This window comes from Lepidochelys olivacea, assembly GCF_965140295.1.
Source record: "Lepidochelys olivacea isolate rLepOli2 genome assembly, chromosome: 18".
NCBI lineage: Eukaryota > Metazoa > Chordata > Testudines > Cheloniidae > Lepidochelys > Lepidochelys olivacea.
Genome location: NC_140428.1, coordinates 23,887,256 through 23,904,100, shown reverse-complemented (window position 1 = coordinate 23,904,100; position 16,845 = coordinate 23,887,256). Strand labels below are relative to the sequence as shown.

The 16,845-nt window shown below is 47.5% G+C and overlaps 1 protein-coding gene across 1 annotated transcript in view; it reads left to right on the top strand.

The window, feature by feature from the left end:
* Positions 1-16,845, top strand: part of LOC311532820 (uncharacterized protein) — a 73,765-nt gene that overhangs the window by 11,407 nt on the left and 45,513 nt on the right. The window contains exons 2-4 of the mRNA XM_084651669.1: positions 7,615-7,689; positions 11,568-11,617; positions 15,147-15,200. Of these exons, the coding sequence (XP_084507795.1) occupies positions 7,615-7,689; positions 11,568-11,617; positions 15,147-15,200 (179 nt within the window). The remainder of the gene's footprint in view (positions 1-7,614; positions 7,690-11,567; positions 11,618-15,146; positions 15,201-16,845) is intronic.

Sequence of the window (16,845 nt, the reverse complement as noted above, 5' to 3'; positions counted from 1 at the left end):
CGACATGAAATCACTCACTAGACAGATGTTCTTAGGAGCTGAAACTCTTTCCAGCTAAATGCAGGTAGAGATCGAAGTCTCTTTTACTAGGTTAAACTGATGACTTGGACCACCTGAACACTGCGACTGCTGCTCTGTTTGGGCGGCTTTTCCTTCGAGGAGCCGTGGCTTGGGCTTGGATGGTCACAAGCTACCGGGTGCTGTGCTGTCTGTTTCCCGGGGCAGTGAGGGGTGAGTGGCAGTGGGAGGGAGCCGATTGATCCTTTCTGCGCCTCAGTTGGGCTGCTCCTGCTCCCAAGTCTCATCCAGCTCCCTTTTCCGCCGTCACTTTACAAAGAAATCTCTTAGCACTTCGGCATGTTACTGCAGCCCAGCTGTACGGAGTGACTGTACGTTAACAAACTTCCTCAGTGTTTGCCCGAGGACATAACGTGTGGTTGACCCCCTCCAGAACTGGCAACTCCAGGCTATTTGTGCGCAAAACCTGCTCCCTTTAATTTGATCGCTATTCACCTGGCCCAGACTGGATGCTGTGACTTAGGGGAGAGCAGGGGGAGGGCTCTGTCCCACTAGTGAGTCATCTAGTCCCATGTTTCATTCCATGATGGGGAGACAATACGATGGAGATGAGGATGGGAAGAAATAGAAACCATTTGCCCACTCGTCACAGACACAACTGCAGTCATTTGTTTTTGTTTATGAACATTTGGGGTCTCCAAACACCTGTTTGAAGGACCCCAGAACACTTGCAAAACCCACTATATGGGATTTCACGTCCATATTACAAAACCTCCCTTTCGGCTTTTGAGCCAGCTCCTCAACCAAAAAGCCCTTGCAAAAGGCCCAGCTCTCTTCTTATCCCACTGCTTCTCCTTTTGGGGATGATACCTGTTGGATTTAGGATAACTGGAGCTGCATGTTAATTCAACCTCTTTGCTTCACCTGCTTTGAAGTGAGACCTTCACTCCCTTTGAGGAACGGATTCCTCTGTTGAAATGCTGTCCAGTGATGTCCTCAGAGCTATATTTTATGAGGAATCATAGTAGATACCTCTATGGCCAATTTATTGGAGGGAAGGGGATTGTTTTTCTTTTTCACTAGTGGCAGAATTACATGACCCTCTGTGGATAACCTCCAGCACCTGCCATGTTCTGACGCGATTATGTGAGGTCAGAGTGCAGTAGGGTTGGCACATAAGAACGGCCACACTGGGTCAGACCAAAGGTCCATCTAGCCCAGTATCCTGTCTTCCGACAGTGGCTAATGCCAGGTGCCCCAGAGGGAATGAACAGAACAGGGCAATTATCAAGTGATCCATCCCCTGTCGCCCATTCCCAGCTTCTGGCAAACAGAGGCTAGGGACACCTTTCTAATTGCTGGTAACCGAACCCCTGAGGCCCCACCCTGCCCCGCCTCTTCCCAGAAGGCTCTACCCCCATCACTCGCTGGGTCGTCTCAAGGAGCCTGCCTTCACGTAGGAGGTGGCCCCGGCTGAGCAGGGGCTGCCATGGGTTAATGACCTAGCACTGCCCCACGGTAACTGGACTTTTGGTTTGGGTGCTATTTAGGGTTGCCAGGTCCCCTTTTCGAAAACCGAGCACCTGGCAACCCAAAATGGCACCCAGACACAGAAGCTAAAAACTGGACAGGTGGCAACCCTAGAGTGCAGAGATATTTTGCTTAGAAGGGATGCAACAGTGACTGTGATTATGATTGTGAAGGGCTCTTTGTCACCACAGTCCATGTGCACAAAGGGTGCTTCAGGGTCTCGGGGGCTCTGTACCATTGACTGGCTGACAAATAGCATGTGACGTATATACTCCATACATAGCATCCTTCAGAAAGCCATGGCTGTCCTGGAGTGTCTGTCAAACAGAGCAACTAATCCTCTAATACCATAGTGCACATTTCACCATCCCTGAAAGCGGGAATGCTCTCCAGGGTACCCAGGGACAGAGCTGCCAGCAGCCTTTCTGCAAACTCACTGGCAGGGTGGGGCCTTGCTTGTACAGCGGGCTGCTCCCTCTGGTACACTCTGGCTCTTGTTTTATTACTGGCACCAGCTCATTGGTTCCCCGGAGGCAAATCTCTGACTTTGAAACCTCGCTTGGCCAATGGGTCACCCTCAAGCGTGACGTAGAACTGAAAGGGCTCAGTGCGGAGAAATCTTCTCCACATCCTCAAATGCCTCTTCTATGGAGTTAATATCCATTGTAGAGAACTTCTTAAACCATCTAACAGAATTAAATGGAAAATTCTCCTTCTGCTTCAGAATTTGATAAATCCGTCTGCAAATTCTATAGGAAGATTATCTTTCTTTCTTGAATTCTCGAAGCGTTTTCCATAATTCATTGATTGGCTGTCATTCTGAAGGATCCTTCACAAGTTTAAACAAATGGAGATAGACACTGAGTTGGTGTAAATGTCATAGCTAAATCAGAAGGGTTATTAAAAGTTATACCAGCCAAGGATGTGCCCCTTAGTGAGCTAAGTGATTCTTAGACACACATTCGTCTCTGGGGTAGAACAAAGCAATTGTTCAAATGGTGCACGGCAGCACTACGCAACAGTCTAGGACAGGAAGTGAAGATGCCTGTATCCAGTAGAAACTGCAAGTGGCCCTGATAGTAGGTGGAACCTCTACATGCTACCGTAGAACAAGTGTTAAGATTCAGGTTTCAGAGGAGCAGCCGTGTTAGTCTGTATTCGCAACAAGAAAAGGAGTCCTTGTGGCACCTTACAGACTAACCAATTTATCTGAGCATAAACTTTTGTGAGCTACAGCTCACTTCATCCAATGGAGATGAAATATTCATTCAGACCAGAAATGTGCAAAGAGTGAAGCAGCAGCAAGATGGTTGTGACAATGACATGATTTTACAAAGGCCTCGTATCTGATGGCCTGCCAGGCCACACTGGCTGGAGGTATACGAATGCCTTCAACACCAATAAACTTTAGGTCTGGGTTTGTGATCACAAAAGAGCACTGTTAATGCAACCTTACCTGGTCCAGTATATTTTATAAATGGAATAGCCCCAAAATGCCTGATCGTCTGGTAAGACTGCCATGGAAAGTTCACTAGCCTAAGTGCAAAAACCTACTGGATATTTTGCTCACTGGTCTTCTAAAAAATAAAAATAAAAAAGGCTAATGGCCCCAAGCAAGGGGGTAATTCAGCCGTCCCTTTATCTGGCGCACACAACCTGCAAGTTCTTGGAAGATAAAGACAATTCAAGTTGCTAGGTTAGGGTGGAGCAGCTCAGAATGGCTGGGTCTTGGAGCCAGCACAACATGCTGGAACAGAGCCTAAATTCTGGGGATGTTTACTCCCAGGATTGGAGCAGCTTAAAAGAACCTGTCAAGCTGTGGTGGTTTTTTAAAAAGTTCCATCGCCTTTTATATCCCCTTGTGGGCTGGTAAACAATGGGCTGGAATGTGGTCCCTTCCCATTCAGCGGTACAGGGGATGGGATTCATAAACAGCAGCCTTGTGGTTTTTTGCTGGAAGCTTCTTGCAGAGAAATACAGTTGAGCTTCTCAGGTAACTGCATGCACCAGCCCTATGGTGAGCCCTGGGCTTACATGCTAGCTGGTGATCCGTGGAACCTCCTTTTAAAAATCACTGTCTGATATTTTTTTTTAAATTTTTTTTCTTTCTTCCTCAAATACGTGGACAATCCTGTCCGACCCAAAGTGTCTCTAGCACTAAGAACAACATTTGCATTCTGTGTGGATTTAAAATACATACCTATGCGCCACCCAAATCTGCTGCTGTTGCTTCTACAGTGTCTTAGAGCCAGGTCTAAGTGAGGATGAGTTGCACCAATGAAGTAGTGAACTCTGGGAGAATGGGTCCTCCATGTTGTGACACGGCACCCTAGTGCTTGTTCTCTGGTATGTTAAAATTCGTCCACCGTGTTTTGCCTCATATCAGCTGAACAAGAGACCCTATAAATGTGTCTGCACAGCATCAGCCAGGTATAAAGAGAGACTTCTGCAGGCACTGGGTCTGGGAGGCAGGGAAGCGCTTTACGGCAAAGTAAGGCGGAGTTGGGTTAAGAGACTGGCTTGGCTCAGACAGCAGGACTGTGACAGAGCTGGGACTAGTATCCCGGAGTCCCGGCTCTTACTGTTGTGTCCTCCGTACTCCTTCCCTTTGACTCTTCCAGAAAAACAACTGAAATTGGTTTGGAGTAGCAGTGAGTGAGTGAAATTGACTTGAGTAAATCAAATCAGTGAATGCTATTACTTTGTATAGTCCCCCTTTTCTGACCCTAACCATGCTTGACGCACATATTGTTCCACTTGACGCCCGTTCGGATTGCCACGCTCTGTGTGTCTGGGGAGGGTTACATGGTTTGCTGAATTGCTGGCTGCGTTTCAGTGCTGGGTGGCATGATCCCTGTCTAGCTTGAAAAGCTCCTTGGGATGGTTCGGGTTGACAGGGGCAGAAGGGGGGTGTGTGTGTGTAAGGTGTGAACTGAAGCATTCTGTGAACTGAAGAGTGGCCTTGGTAACTTATTACAGAGTGGGACTTGGTTACGGGTCCCATCAGAAGAATAGAAGGATTGTATAGCTCCTTTAAATATAATCCTGCTTTAAAGGAGAAGGAATCCCTTTCTAACCCCAATAAAAAACCGCTGCGAGCTTCTCAATATTAGAGGGAGACTCCTGATTCTCCTCACTGGAAGGGGTGAGCAATGGGGTGCGTATAACGGTTGTTTGTGGTGCATTTGAATCAAAGCCATACCAGCTTGATTTTTTTTTTTAGGGCCAAATCCTCAGCTGGCGTAAATCAGTGTAGCTCTTTTGACTTCAATGGAGCAACATTGATCTACACTGGCTAGGGATCTGGCTCCTCAGAATCTAGATGTGCTTCTCAAAGTAGCATTAGGTTTGTTCCACTCTGGCCTCCCCAGTGCGACAGCCATTTCCAAGTCCCCAATTCTCCATGCAGCAAAGAAGCAGCAGCACGGGATCAGCCGTGGGGGAGGCTCGGTGCTCTCAGCCTATAGGAGAAGAGCTTTGAGAAAGGGAAAGTGTTGCCTAGCCAGTAGCCCAGGGGTGGGCAAACTATGGCCTGAGCTGTTTTAAGCCAGTCTGTGAGCTCCCGCTGGGGAGCGAGGTCTGGGGCTTGCCCCACTCCGGTGCTCCAGACGAGGTGCTGGGTCAGGGGCTGCACCATGTGGCTCCTGGAAGCAGCCGCATGGCCCCGCTCTAAGGATCAGGGGCCGCTCCACGCATAGGAGCCGGAGAAGGGACATGCCACTGCTTCCGGGAGCCGCTTGAGGTAAGTGCCACTTGGAGCCTGCACCCCTGAGCCTCTCCCCATGCCCCAACCCCCTGCCCCAGCCCTGATCCCCCTCCTGCTCCCCAAACCCCTCAATCCCAGCATGGAGCACCCTCCTACACTCCAAACCTCTCATCCCCAGCCTCACCCCAGAGCCCGCACCCCCTCCCCAACCCCAATTTTGTGAGCATTCAGGGCCACCATGCAATTTCTATTCCCCAATGTGGCCCTCAGGCCAAAAAGTTTGCCCACCCCTGCAGTAGCCCATACCTCCTGTAGGGGCCCACAGTGGGGGATATGATGCTCCCAGGAGAAGAGGTCATTTTCGGTAGAGCTGGTCAGGAACCTTTTGATGAAACATTTGTGTTGGAAAATGCCAATTCGTCACAATAGAAACATTCCGTGGAAATGTATCAATTTTGATGAAATTTTCTCAAGTCCAGGGTGGAATTTTGGGGGAAGGGAAAGACACACGGAATAGCCAGGAGCCCAGTGGTTCAGCTCAAGTCTCTGCTCTCCCTGATTCGGAGCAGAACCTGGATCTCCCACATACCCTGGTGGTTATAGCACTCACCCGGGATTGGCCACTGTGTACTGGGTCGGGTTCTCTCTCTCTCTCTTCTGTTTTAACGGCAAATTTCAAAGGTCTCACTTGCATTGTGAAGTGAAATGCGACCAATGCCAAAACCTCAGCCCTGGTGAAATAGGGACTAGTCTGGCTGTCTGTCTGGTTTGCCACTCGCTCTGGGCTTTTCTCGAGGGAGACTGTGGACCCCCCTCTGCGAACTGCTTCTAAGCTCAGTCCTCTTGGGAAGGATTTTCTGTCTTCCTGGCATTTCCCCAGCACGCAGGCCCTCCTGGCAGAATTATCTCCGGAGATGTACAGTACTCTGCAGCCAGCCTCCTTTGTTTCTACAGCATGTCAGAATGGCTCCTGCGTGTAATTTACACGGGAGCCAAGCTTGGCTGTGCATCGCAGGGCGGTTGTTACACTTGTCTGTCTGTAGCCTTCCCCTTAAGCTTTATCCTCCACAATGGCCCATGTCCTGCACTGACATCCAGGGGTTCAGTGTTTTAAAGGCTTTCTCAGCGGTTCGGGTAAGTCTCGTGAACTTGTCCTCGCTAAGCCCTTATTTTTAAGGCAATGGCCGTGAGCATTTGAGTGGAGGGTTGGGCAGGTTTGAGTCTCTCGCTGTCCCAAATATGGAAGCGTAGCCCTCCCAGGTGGTTAGAGAAGGAAACCAGCGTCGTTCTCTTCCCTGATTCGCCCACTGACTTGCCCTGTGGCCTCGCGCCAGTTGCTTCCGCTCTTTGTGCTTCCGCCTTCCCCTCTGTAAAACGGGGATGGCAAAACTTAGCCACCTCCATAAGGTGATCTGAAATCCTGGGCTCGCAGGGCTACTCAAGGGCAAAGTGTAATAACCTTCCGTAGCCCCCTAGGACGTTGTTGTTAGTGCAACATCAACTCCCTCTGCCTCTGCACAGAAGTCTCCCAGGCCCTTGGATAGTGCTGATCTTGGGGCCTTTTGGGAGTGTGTGAGAGAATCTTGTATTGTAGGGATTGTCTCTTTCAGGCTTCAGGATGAATTCCTGCTCCATCCCTCCCTTCCCATGAAGAACAATAGAAACAACCAGGGGACAAAGACTCAATTAGAGGCTGTTCTCGTGCCCCAGGAACATCTTTCCAGTTCTGTGCCTTCTTGAAAAAGTGCTTGCACCTGTCTCTGTGAGCAGAGGCTCCATAAATCCTTTCTCCTTCCCTGCCTGCGGGAGTGCAGCCGTGCTGAGCAGCCCCATCAATAAGAACTGCCCTTAGCCAGAGATGTGACTCAGCAATCTGTACCGAGCTGGTTCGCCATGGGCTGTTTAACCCTACAGAGCTGCTGATGCATAACCAGCTTTGGCCCCCCAGTGGGTTAGTAACTCCACCGTGATGCAGTCCCAGCACTAAATGGAGCATTGAGCCCGGTTTTTGCTCCATTTGGCCCTTCTTCTTTGTTCTGAAGTGTAATTTACACGGGAGCCAAGGTTGGCTGTGCAGCGCAGGGCGGGGGCCTTGTTGGTACACCTGAGCCACCGTGGGCTAATTGTCCAGAAAGTCAGGGCCTGTTGTCTCCTAGTCATGAAATAGGAAGGGGGAGTTAGAAGGAGGAAAGACCTGTTGGCTCAAGTCCACTCCCCCTCTCTGCATGATGCTCTGTCCCACTGCAGGGGACGCTCAGGATACACACTTGTACTCCGTGGCTATGGGGAGCAAATGCAGGGGAATGCATAATTGTTTGGCTGGTTTATGTCATGCTTTCCCTTTCTCTTCGCGTCCCTAGTTGTGTATGAGCACAGATCCCGGCTTGAACGATCCCTGCAGAAAGAGCGAGGGGAACACAAGAAGACTAAAGAAGGTGAGTCTCTTGCACAGGCATAGCAGAGGTCGGCAGCAACTCAAATAGTCTCGCTAGGGAATAACGCACAGCACCTAGAGTAATTTCCACCTTCATAGCACTGTTCAAAGGTTAATGAATCCTCCCAACATCCTCATGAGGCGGTAGGTGGGAATTATCCCTGCTTGACACATGGGGAAACTGAGGCAGAATGGTTAGTGACTCACCTGAGGCCACAAAGGGAGGAGGTGGTGTGAGATCAGGGATTGGAACTCTGGAGTTAATGGCTCCTACTCCTGTATTTAGTCCCTGTCTAAACAATCCATCTGTCTAGGCTCTTGCATTGACACCTGTGACGTAACGTCTGAGTTCCACAAACCTGTTAACTAAACCCAGCACTGGACCGTGCCTCTTCTTTTTAAATGCGTAAACTTTACATCAAGGTGAACTAGCTTGGTCAGTTTCACAAAAATCAATACAGCCATTACAGGTTCAGTGTTTGCAAGGTGCTCTGAAGATGTGCAGCTGCCTAGTGCTTCTTAATAATAATAATTAATAATAGCATTATTGCCAGCTCTTCGTTCTTGACATTGGCTACAGATTGTAAAACCTCCCATTAGCTTGAAATCCAGAGATGAACATGTCTATTTTTAAGACCGCGAAATTGAATAGGAAATAAGACGTGAACGGGCTAAAGCCTGTATCTCATAGCTCTGAATGCTGGATGGCAGATCACGTTAGCCCTGAATGTTGCTGGCAATTTAACAGCTTGGTTTGTATCTTCAAAGCTGCTATGTGGAGAAATACGTCTATCCCTTTTGGTCTCATTCCTAAGCTCCCTGCATTTCTGGAAACGTTGACATGTATCAGCCAAGTTTGTCATGAGTCTGTGGATAAATAGTTGACTCAAATGTTGAATGTCTGTCTTCTAATATTTAGATTTCTTTCATAGTTTGTCAGCGTTGCTCTAGGAAATGAGGCGACTGCCAAAGGGATTGCTGCAGAGCGTGCATGGACTCTGAATGGCTCCGGGCTGTGTGCATTTTGGCTCTAAGAACGCTGAGGAGCTTTTCTCCATGACTGGATCCAGTAGACCATTTATTTCAAGCAAACATAGCATTGGATGCTCGTGAAGTGAAGGACGAGTAGCACTGTCTTCAGTTAGCTTTCACCACACACGGCCCAATGTCCTGACCAGCTGTATGCTCTGCAATTACTCTGCAGGAGGGTAGCCCCCTCTTGGGAAGCCTTATATAGCAAACCATGTAGTGGTTTGGTGACTGGGCACAAGGACGTTGGCACGGTTACTCTACCAGGATCTGCGAGGCCAATGCATTAATTCCCTGTACCCATCCCTTCCCAGGGGGGTTTGATTACCATTCTTTGTGTTGTGGTAGCACCTGGGAGTCCCGTCCTTGCACCAGGACCCCATCGTGCCAGGTGCTGTACAGACATAGATCCAACAGATGGTCCCTGCCCCAAAGAGCTTGTGCACTGAGCTGATGTGCTGCTGTGCCATTTAAATGGAGGGTGGCAAGTCTGTACGATATTGGGCTACAGTTTGCTCGGCATTTTGGGGGGTAAAATGTAAAGCTTCACCCCCAGCGCATCCGTGCAGAGTGGTATGTGCTTGTCTCCCAGTGACACAGCAGTTAGCGTCAGTTCTGTTTCTCTGAAGCTTCTAAGGAAGTTGGGGGCGTAAGTTTCATAGAGCCATTACCTAGCCTAACCAAATACCATAGCCTCTTGCCTGACCAAGATTTGGACCCCTTTGCACTCTACGTGACAAACTTACAATCTAAATAAATAAAGGTGGGTGAAGGGAAACTGAGGCACCACGTCAGGAAATGACTAGTCGCAGCAGGTCATTCACAGGAAATAGAACCCAGGTCTCCTGATTCCCAGTTCAGTGCCTTATCCCCTAGGCCACTCTGCCTCCTGGCAGTAGTGATTTACACAGCCTTCTTGGGAGTAAGAGCACAGAGAAGGATTCTTGGAGGGGCTGCTCTCGCAGTGGCAAGGAGAAATCTGAGGCACACTGGTGCTCCCAAAGGTATCACCCCTTTGTTTGTTGCTTCCTAGGAGCTCACTTCTGATCTCACTGTGGCCCTGATGACTAAGCTGGGCAAGGGAGGGAATCTCTGGCTTTAGAACTGATTGAACAAAGCATGGGTGCTCCTGGCCCTGTGCTGGTCTCTGCAAGCCGACCAATGTGTTATGGGGTTTAACTATTCTGTGTTAACTCCTGCTCCCGTGACGTGGTACCGTCAGCAACGAGGGCTGGCACTGTCAGATCCTGGCTGTCTATGGGAGCTGCGTCTCTTCCCGCAGTGACAGTCCTTTGGAGAATGCAGGGGAACCCTGGTGGTGGGAATTTGGGAGATGCATGAGAGCACCAATGCCACGTTCTTCATGGAAAGGCCCTTCTTATTTGTGTGTTTGATTCAGAGGGAGGAGCACGCAGGAAGACACCGAATAATTGAATCCCTTTCCCAATTCCAGTGACAGATCTACAATACTGTGATCAGATCTAGTTAGTACCGAGGTGGGGTGGGGAATTCACCTAACCTCCCATCCTAAGAAGAGGATGCAGTGTAGCAAATAAATGATACACCTTCATGAGGCTTGCAGGAGCCATTGGCTGGTGCAGACAGAACTGAATGCAGTGCTATTTATGCCTGTCTACTGGAGCTGGGTTGCACGTGGAAATGTGTGCATCTGGCTTTGCTGGACACTTCTTTACATCGAAGCATCAACCAGGCAGCTTAATTAGAGGCCCAAGCACTGGGATATCGGGGGATGCTGCAGAGCAGGACAACAATGAGGTGGTTATGTGTTGTCCCCAGACTGGACTAGTGGGGGATGCTGCAGATCAGGATTGATGGACATTGCTCGAAGCAGGCAAGGGGACACAAGCCTGGAATAGCAGCTTGGTGCTGTAGGGCCCCATTGAGGTGCAGTGACGGAGCGGAGCGGGCCCTGAAGGGAGGTGAGCAGTCATGGGAGTTTGAGGAGGCCAGAGATAGCAATTGGGTCCCTTGCTTGGCATAAGCAATGAAGCCTCAGGAAAGGACAGGCCATCTTTTCAAAGGGCTTTCTGGATCTAATGCAGCTATACTTGTGTTTTCCTTAATCATAGACACTGTTATCTTCACGTTTTGCCTCTTGCACTGGGTTAAGTTGAGTCTGTTTGAATCATTTTGTTATGATTTGTTTTATGGTAGAGCCTAGGGCCCCCGATCAGTGCAATGACTTTTCCTGCCCTAAGGAATTGACAGTCCAGCCTTCCTATGTAAATCATGTCTGAGAGAGGATGAGATGGCCCAAGGTTCTCTTTGGACTCCTGGAGCCGGCTTTGGCTCACTGTGGCTAGTGCTCACCAGCCAGCCCTTGTGGAAATTTGTGTGCAGATAAATCGGTTTGCTGTAAAATACACTGCCTCCTCCACCTGTGTATGCTGCAACTTGCCACTGATGTTTTCCTTCAAGCCCACCACCGTGCTGGGAGAAATGCCACCGTGTAGCTTTAAAATGTATTTCTTGCTAGCATCTTTCGTCTCAAAGGACCCCAAAGAATTGCGCAATCTTTGCACCTGCTGAAATGCAGCCATTCCTGGGGTGCAGAGTGGCAGCGATCTAGAACACTATACTGTATTGGGAAGAAGGGAAATTTTGGCCAGGACAGCAGGGCGGATAGGTTTAATGGAAAGTACTACACTGTCTTTGATCGCACAGAGCGGACAGGACCTCGGTGTTCTTTAAGTCTCTTAAAAGCTTCTGCATTCCATCTGGCTGGATCAGCCTTTTGCCTGGTTAGGAGTTTTTCTCCTTCTGAAAATTATAAAACAGATCCTTGTAAATTCCATCCAATTAAACACTCTCTTCTTTTTTCCTTTCTAGATTTTTTGGTGTATAAATTAGAAGCTCAAGAGGCACTCAACAAAGAGAAGGTAGGTACAGTATGTTCCTGTGTGTGTTTGAGAGAGGGAGATCCTTTCAGTATTTCCACAGCTGCACACCAACATACATTGGGGATGATGCTGGCATTAGAGTTTTGGGCCAGTAGGTATCCCATCAGGATGAATCCTGGGTCACTTCATCATTAATGGTCTAAGGGCTTGTCCATGTGAATGTTTAGTTCCTGGCAAGCTGTGGTGTGAATCCATCCCACGCTAGCCTGCTGTGGACTAAGTGTTCATGTGGACCCTGCTGACTTGCGTTAACAGTTTGGGCTTGTCTACATGAGGGCATACAGAAAAATTAATCCAAATGAATTAAAGGTGTGCATTTGAACTGGATTAGTTAAACCTCATTAACACCTGTGTGAACCACTTCATTCAGAATTAAAGTGGCCTTAATTCAGTTTATTTGAATTCATTTCCAAAGTGAATTAAACTAAACTGAATTATTAAGGCCACCTTAATTCTCAATAACAGCATTCATATTGGGATTTAATGTGGTTTAACTAATTCACTTCAAATTCACATCTTTAGTTAATTCAGATTAATCTTCCTGGATGTTCCCATGTAGACAAGCCCAAACTGTTAACACGCATCAGCAGGGTCCATATGGCCAGTTAGTCCGCGACAGATTAGTGTGTAGTAGATTCACACCCCAGCTTGCTGTGAACTTGTCTATACAAACAATTAGTCTTATGTGAATAAGGGTCTATTTCAACTCAGTTGGGAAGGAGAAAAGAACTGTCTCTCTCTGGGGATGTTGCTAGCCCAAGTCCCTATTCTTGGTCCAGATCTGTAAATGGCAAACTGAGTGACTGGACTTCTAGCCTCCCTGGGATCATGGAGTCCTGCTCAGCTGCCTATTGGCAAAGGAAAGGCCAGTTGTCTTTGTATTGGACAGAATTCTATTCACCTGAGAAACTAAGCATAGGGACAGCCCAGAAGAGAGGAACTATACTGCAGGGAAGTTGTGGACACTGTCCCTGCGATGGAGGTAAATGGTTTCTCCTGGTCTGTGGGTGGGAGCGCGGCAGCAGAACTGAGTCAGGGGAGATCATGAGTAGCAACAACCTCTCCCCCTGCAGCCCCGTCCCAATGGGTGGTGGGTGTTTGTCACTAACAATGTGCATATTAAATTACCAGCTACCTGGTGCAGAGAGCCAGAGCAAAACAGTGCGTCTCGGGGGAGGGGGGGGGTTTACTGCCAACCCCCATCTGCTAAAAAGGGGGGTGTCTTTTTCCCCTCGGGGGTGGGGTGAGGGCATCTTTCAATGGAGATGGGAGTCCTTTGTCATCATATTCATAGCCCCTGACCCTTTGCAAAACAGAGAGCTTTGCATAAGTGTTGGCCGTTGTTCACTGCATGTGATGGTGTGTGACCAGCAGCAATGAAAGTGTCAGTGTTGCTGAATTCAGGCAGAACTTTATTACTCGAGTCCCTAGGGGCCCAGATAGCTCAGCGTTTGCATCTGATTTTCACAGGCTTCCTATTGTCTCTATTTATGGGGCTGAAATAATGCAAGATTGGTCCCATTCCAGGGTTTTCAGCCCCATAACTACTCTTTGTGGTGTTAAATCCCCTGACAGCTGGACGTGCAAATGCTAGAGCCCCTCTTCATTTATATCCTCACTGCAGTTTGCCAAGTGCCATGAATACAGCAGCACAGAAAACAAAGGGGAACCTTTATGGTTAAATAGTATATTCACTTGTAATGAAGAAGTTAATGGGGTGTACTGGTGAGATACTCCTGTGAATGTGAAGAGCATCTACAGTTACTGGGGAGAAAACGACAAGGAATCTTGATCCTCATGCTTCAGGGCTGGGGTCAGGAAGAAATACATCCCTAGGGTAACTCACTCACTTTAGATTATAGGACTTGTTACTCCTTCCCCGAAGCATCTGAAATTGGTCACTGCTGGAAACTGGGCGCCAGACTAGGTGGAACATTTAATCGGTTCCACTGTGACTGCTAAATACCACGCAGTAATGGAATTAGCATAGTGGATATACTTGCTGAAGAGACTGATGGCTATGCAGCTCCATAGCAATTGTGTCCCTGAAACTCATTTGGTGGTAATATTTTGGGTCCTATTGAATATGTAATTTGAGTTGTGGGTTAGAAGATTGCAACAACTATACACTGTGCTTAGTTCGCAATTCCATGGTGCTGCCTGTGATCTGTGCCGGGCTACTTAAAGCTGCCAAATACAGATCTGAGCAGAGATGCTTGTGAAAAGGCCACAATTCTGCATCTTGTTCACATCCTGCACCCTGCAAGCTCTGAGTTTTCACAGGGAAAAACAGAATCTGGGCCCTGCCTTCTGGGTCTTGGGCCTTGTCTGCACACTAACTGCACTGGTTTGATTAAAATCGAGTTGGTTTCAAGCAGTGCAAACCATTCTCTGGATACGTGGTTTATAACTGGTAGCTGTACCCATATCCAGGAGTTTAAACTGATGCAGTAAAACCAGCACAAAGATTGGTTTTTAGTTAAATTGGTGTAACTTTCACATGTAGGCGAGGCCTTAGGGTTTGTGTTGTCTGTCTCTCCCCTGCAGCTCATTAACAAGAGCCCTCATCCCAGTTCCCAGGGAATTCTCTCCTTTACAAAGCTCCTCCAGCCCATTTTGCTCGGGTGAGAATCACTAGTCAGCAAGAATTAGTCTGCATTTACACCAGAGGAATGAGAGCAGAATCCTGCCCCTTAATTAAAATTAATTTCCCTGTCTGCATCTCAGTGCGTGTGCTCGGGAGCCAGATTCTGATCTTACTTACACTGGTGTAACTCCATTGAAGTCAGTGGAGTTACTCCGGTTTTACACCACTGTGAGCGCAGAATATGACCCTTCATTTTCTTTAAACTGGAAAAAATTCCTTGAAACCAATATTTTTTTGTGAAACGGGTGGGTTCGATGAAACACCTGTGCTGAAAAATTTTTGGTTTAAAAAAAAAAAAAGCTTCCAGGTTGCTAAAATCTCTCATTTCAGTATTGTCAAACCAGAAAGTTCTGAGGGTTTTTTGGTCTCAAAACAACTTTTCACGTAGAAATGTAAGTAAATTTTGCACTAAAAAAATGAGTCAATATCAAAATGAAATGTTTCAAAATTATCAAAAAGAAACATTTTGCTTAACTCGGCCAAAGGGATGTTTTTGGATTTTTGGTTAACAAAATTTTCAAGCTTTCAAGTTTTTGTCCAATTTGTGATCGGATTTCTTTTTTTCTTTTTTTTTTAAATGTCAAGAAGTCTTATTGGACAGGAAAACTCTTTCCTGCCCAGACTAAACGAGTAGTTTAGTTATTTTAAACTAATCCATTCTAGCAGCACTCACTGAGAAGTGACCCTTCTTAGGCTAAATGGATACAACACTTAGTCTTATACAGGAGACCAAACATCATGGACGCTGACTTGCAGGTACTTTTAATGGTATGATTAAGTAGCCACACTGATGTTGATGTGTGGTTTTGATCTGCCTCTGTATCTTCTGCATTCTAATGTGTTTATGATATTTTGTTACAGCAAGATTCTATGAACAGATATGGGGCCCTCAGTTCACAGCATAAGATACTGAAGGTAAGTCAGTGCATGATTCCTCCTCTTTGACTGGTGAAAACTGTCTGTGCTGGGGTTATATCATGGATCTTGCCCTCCTATTGTGATCCAATAGGGGTCATGTTGGAAACAATGCAACAGTCATTTCCCCCTCGCTTTGAACCTCTCCGCCTTTCACAAAAGGTTTGACTAGCACACAGGTGCTGGGAGACTGTGCTGTCAAGTGGTTAGAGCGGCAGAACTGGGGACTCTTGGCTTGCAGTCCCATTTCTACCAGTGACTTACTGTATGATCTTGGGAAGTCCTTAATATCTGTACCTCTGCACAATGGGAATACTACAGGTATCACCAGAGCATGTTCAGGACTCTACCGGGGGCTGCGTGCCGAGTGAGGGGTGGAGCGGAAGCTCTTTGTCAGACAAATCTGGCTTTGCAGCGTCAGATGTGAGGGGGGGAAACACAAATTTCCACAAGTTTTTAGACAAAAATATTAAATGGGCCTTTTGTCAAAATTTTGCCCAAAAGAACCAAAATTGGAGGAGGGGGAATTGCACACAACACAGCAGGGCCTCCTGTGAAACAAGTCGCGTCTTGCACAGACCTGTGTGGGAGCAGATCTTGCCCAGGACAAATGTCCCATTGTCTTTTTCTACGCTTGGCTTGACCCTCTCCATCACTCCCCCCCTCCCATTCCACCTGGACCCTGGAACACTCTCTGCCTTCCCGTTTGAGAGGGGAGCATGTACAACTGATCCTTGGTGCTGTTACTGCACCTCCCATCCTCAGATTTCAACCTGCTTCACAAATGGGATACAGAATCCCTGCAAAGTAGACAATATCCCCCCTTCCACTGAGGGGAAACTGAGGCCCTCTTCTGGCTTCCTAGAGGAAAGGGCACGTATATGAGAGATGCCACCAGCTTGACTCAGGGGCTGCTGCCCCCTCTGTATCTGCGTGTGATAAACATTTGTAACAGGAAATGAGTCTCATGGGGGAAGGTGCAGGGCTTTCTCCACAAGTAGCAGAAGCCTGTGTCTGGATTCCTGTTGTCTCATCAGCGATGTGATTTCTCATCTCTTTGCATCTCGAGTGGAGACTGAATTTTTTTTTTTAAACGTTCATCAGAAGAATGCACATCGTCACCATTTACTGTCTGCAAAGGCAAAGAGCTGGATTCGAATGAAAGGGATTTTTAGACCAAGACCTCCTGACATTGCCATACACTGGGAACTTGCAATGAATGGCATTTTCCTAGCACTCGTGGTACAGGGCATGTATGATTTACCTCTTCATTTTTATCAACTGATATTTGCAGAGCTGCTTTGTAAGCCACAAGAGAACTGTTTATTTGGTAAAAAGAAAAGGAGGACTTGTGGCACCTTAGAGACTAACCAATTTATTTGAGCATAAGCATCCGATGAAGTGAGCTGTAGCTCACGAAAGCTTATGCTCTAATAAATTGGTTAAAGCTTTCGTGAGCTACAGCTCACTTCATCGGATGCTTATGCTCAAATAAATTGGTTAGTCTCTAAGGTGCCACAAGTACTCCTTTTCTTTTTGCGAATACAGACTAACACAGCTGTTACTCTGAAACCTGTTTATTTTGTAATGCATGTTTCCAGATGCTGACCAGAATTAAAATTGCAGCTGGCAGAGAGGTCTCAGG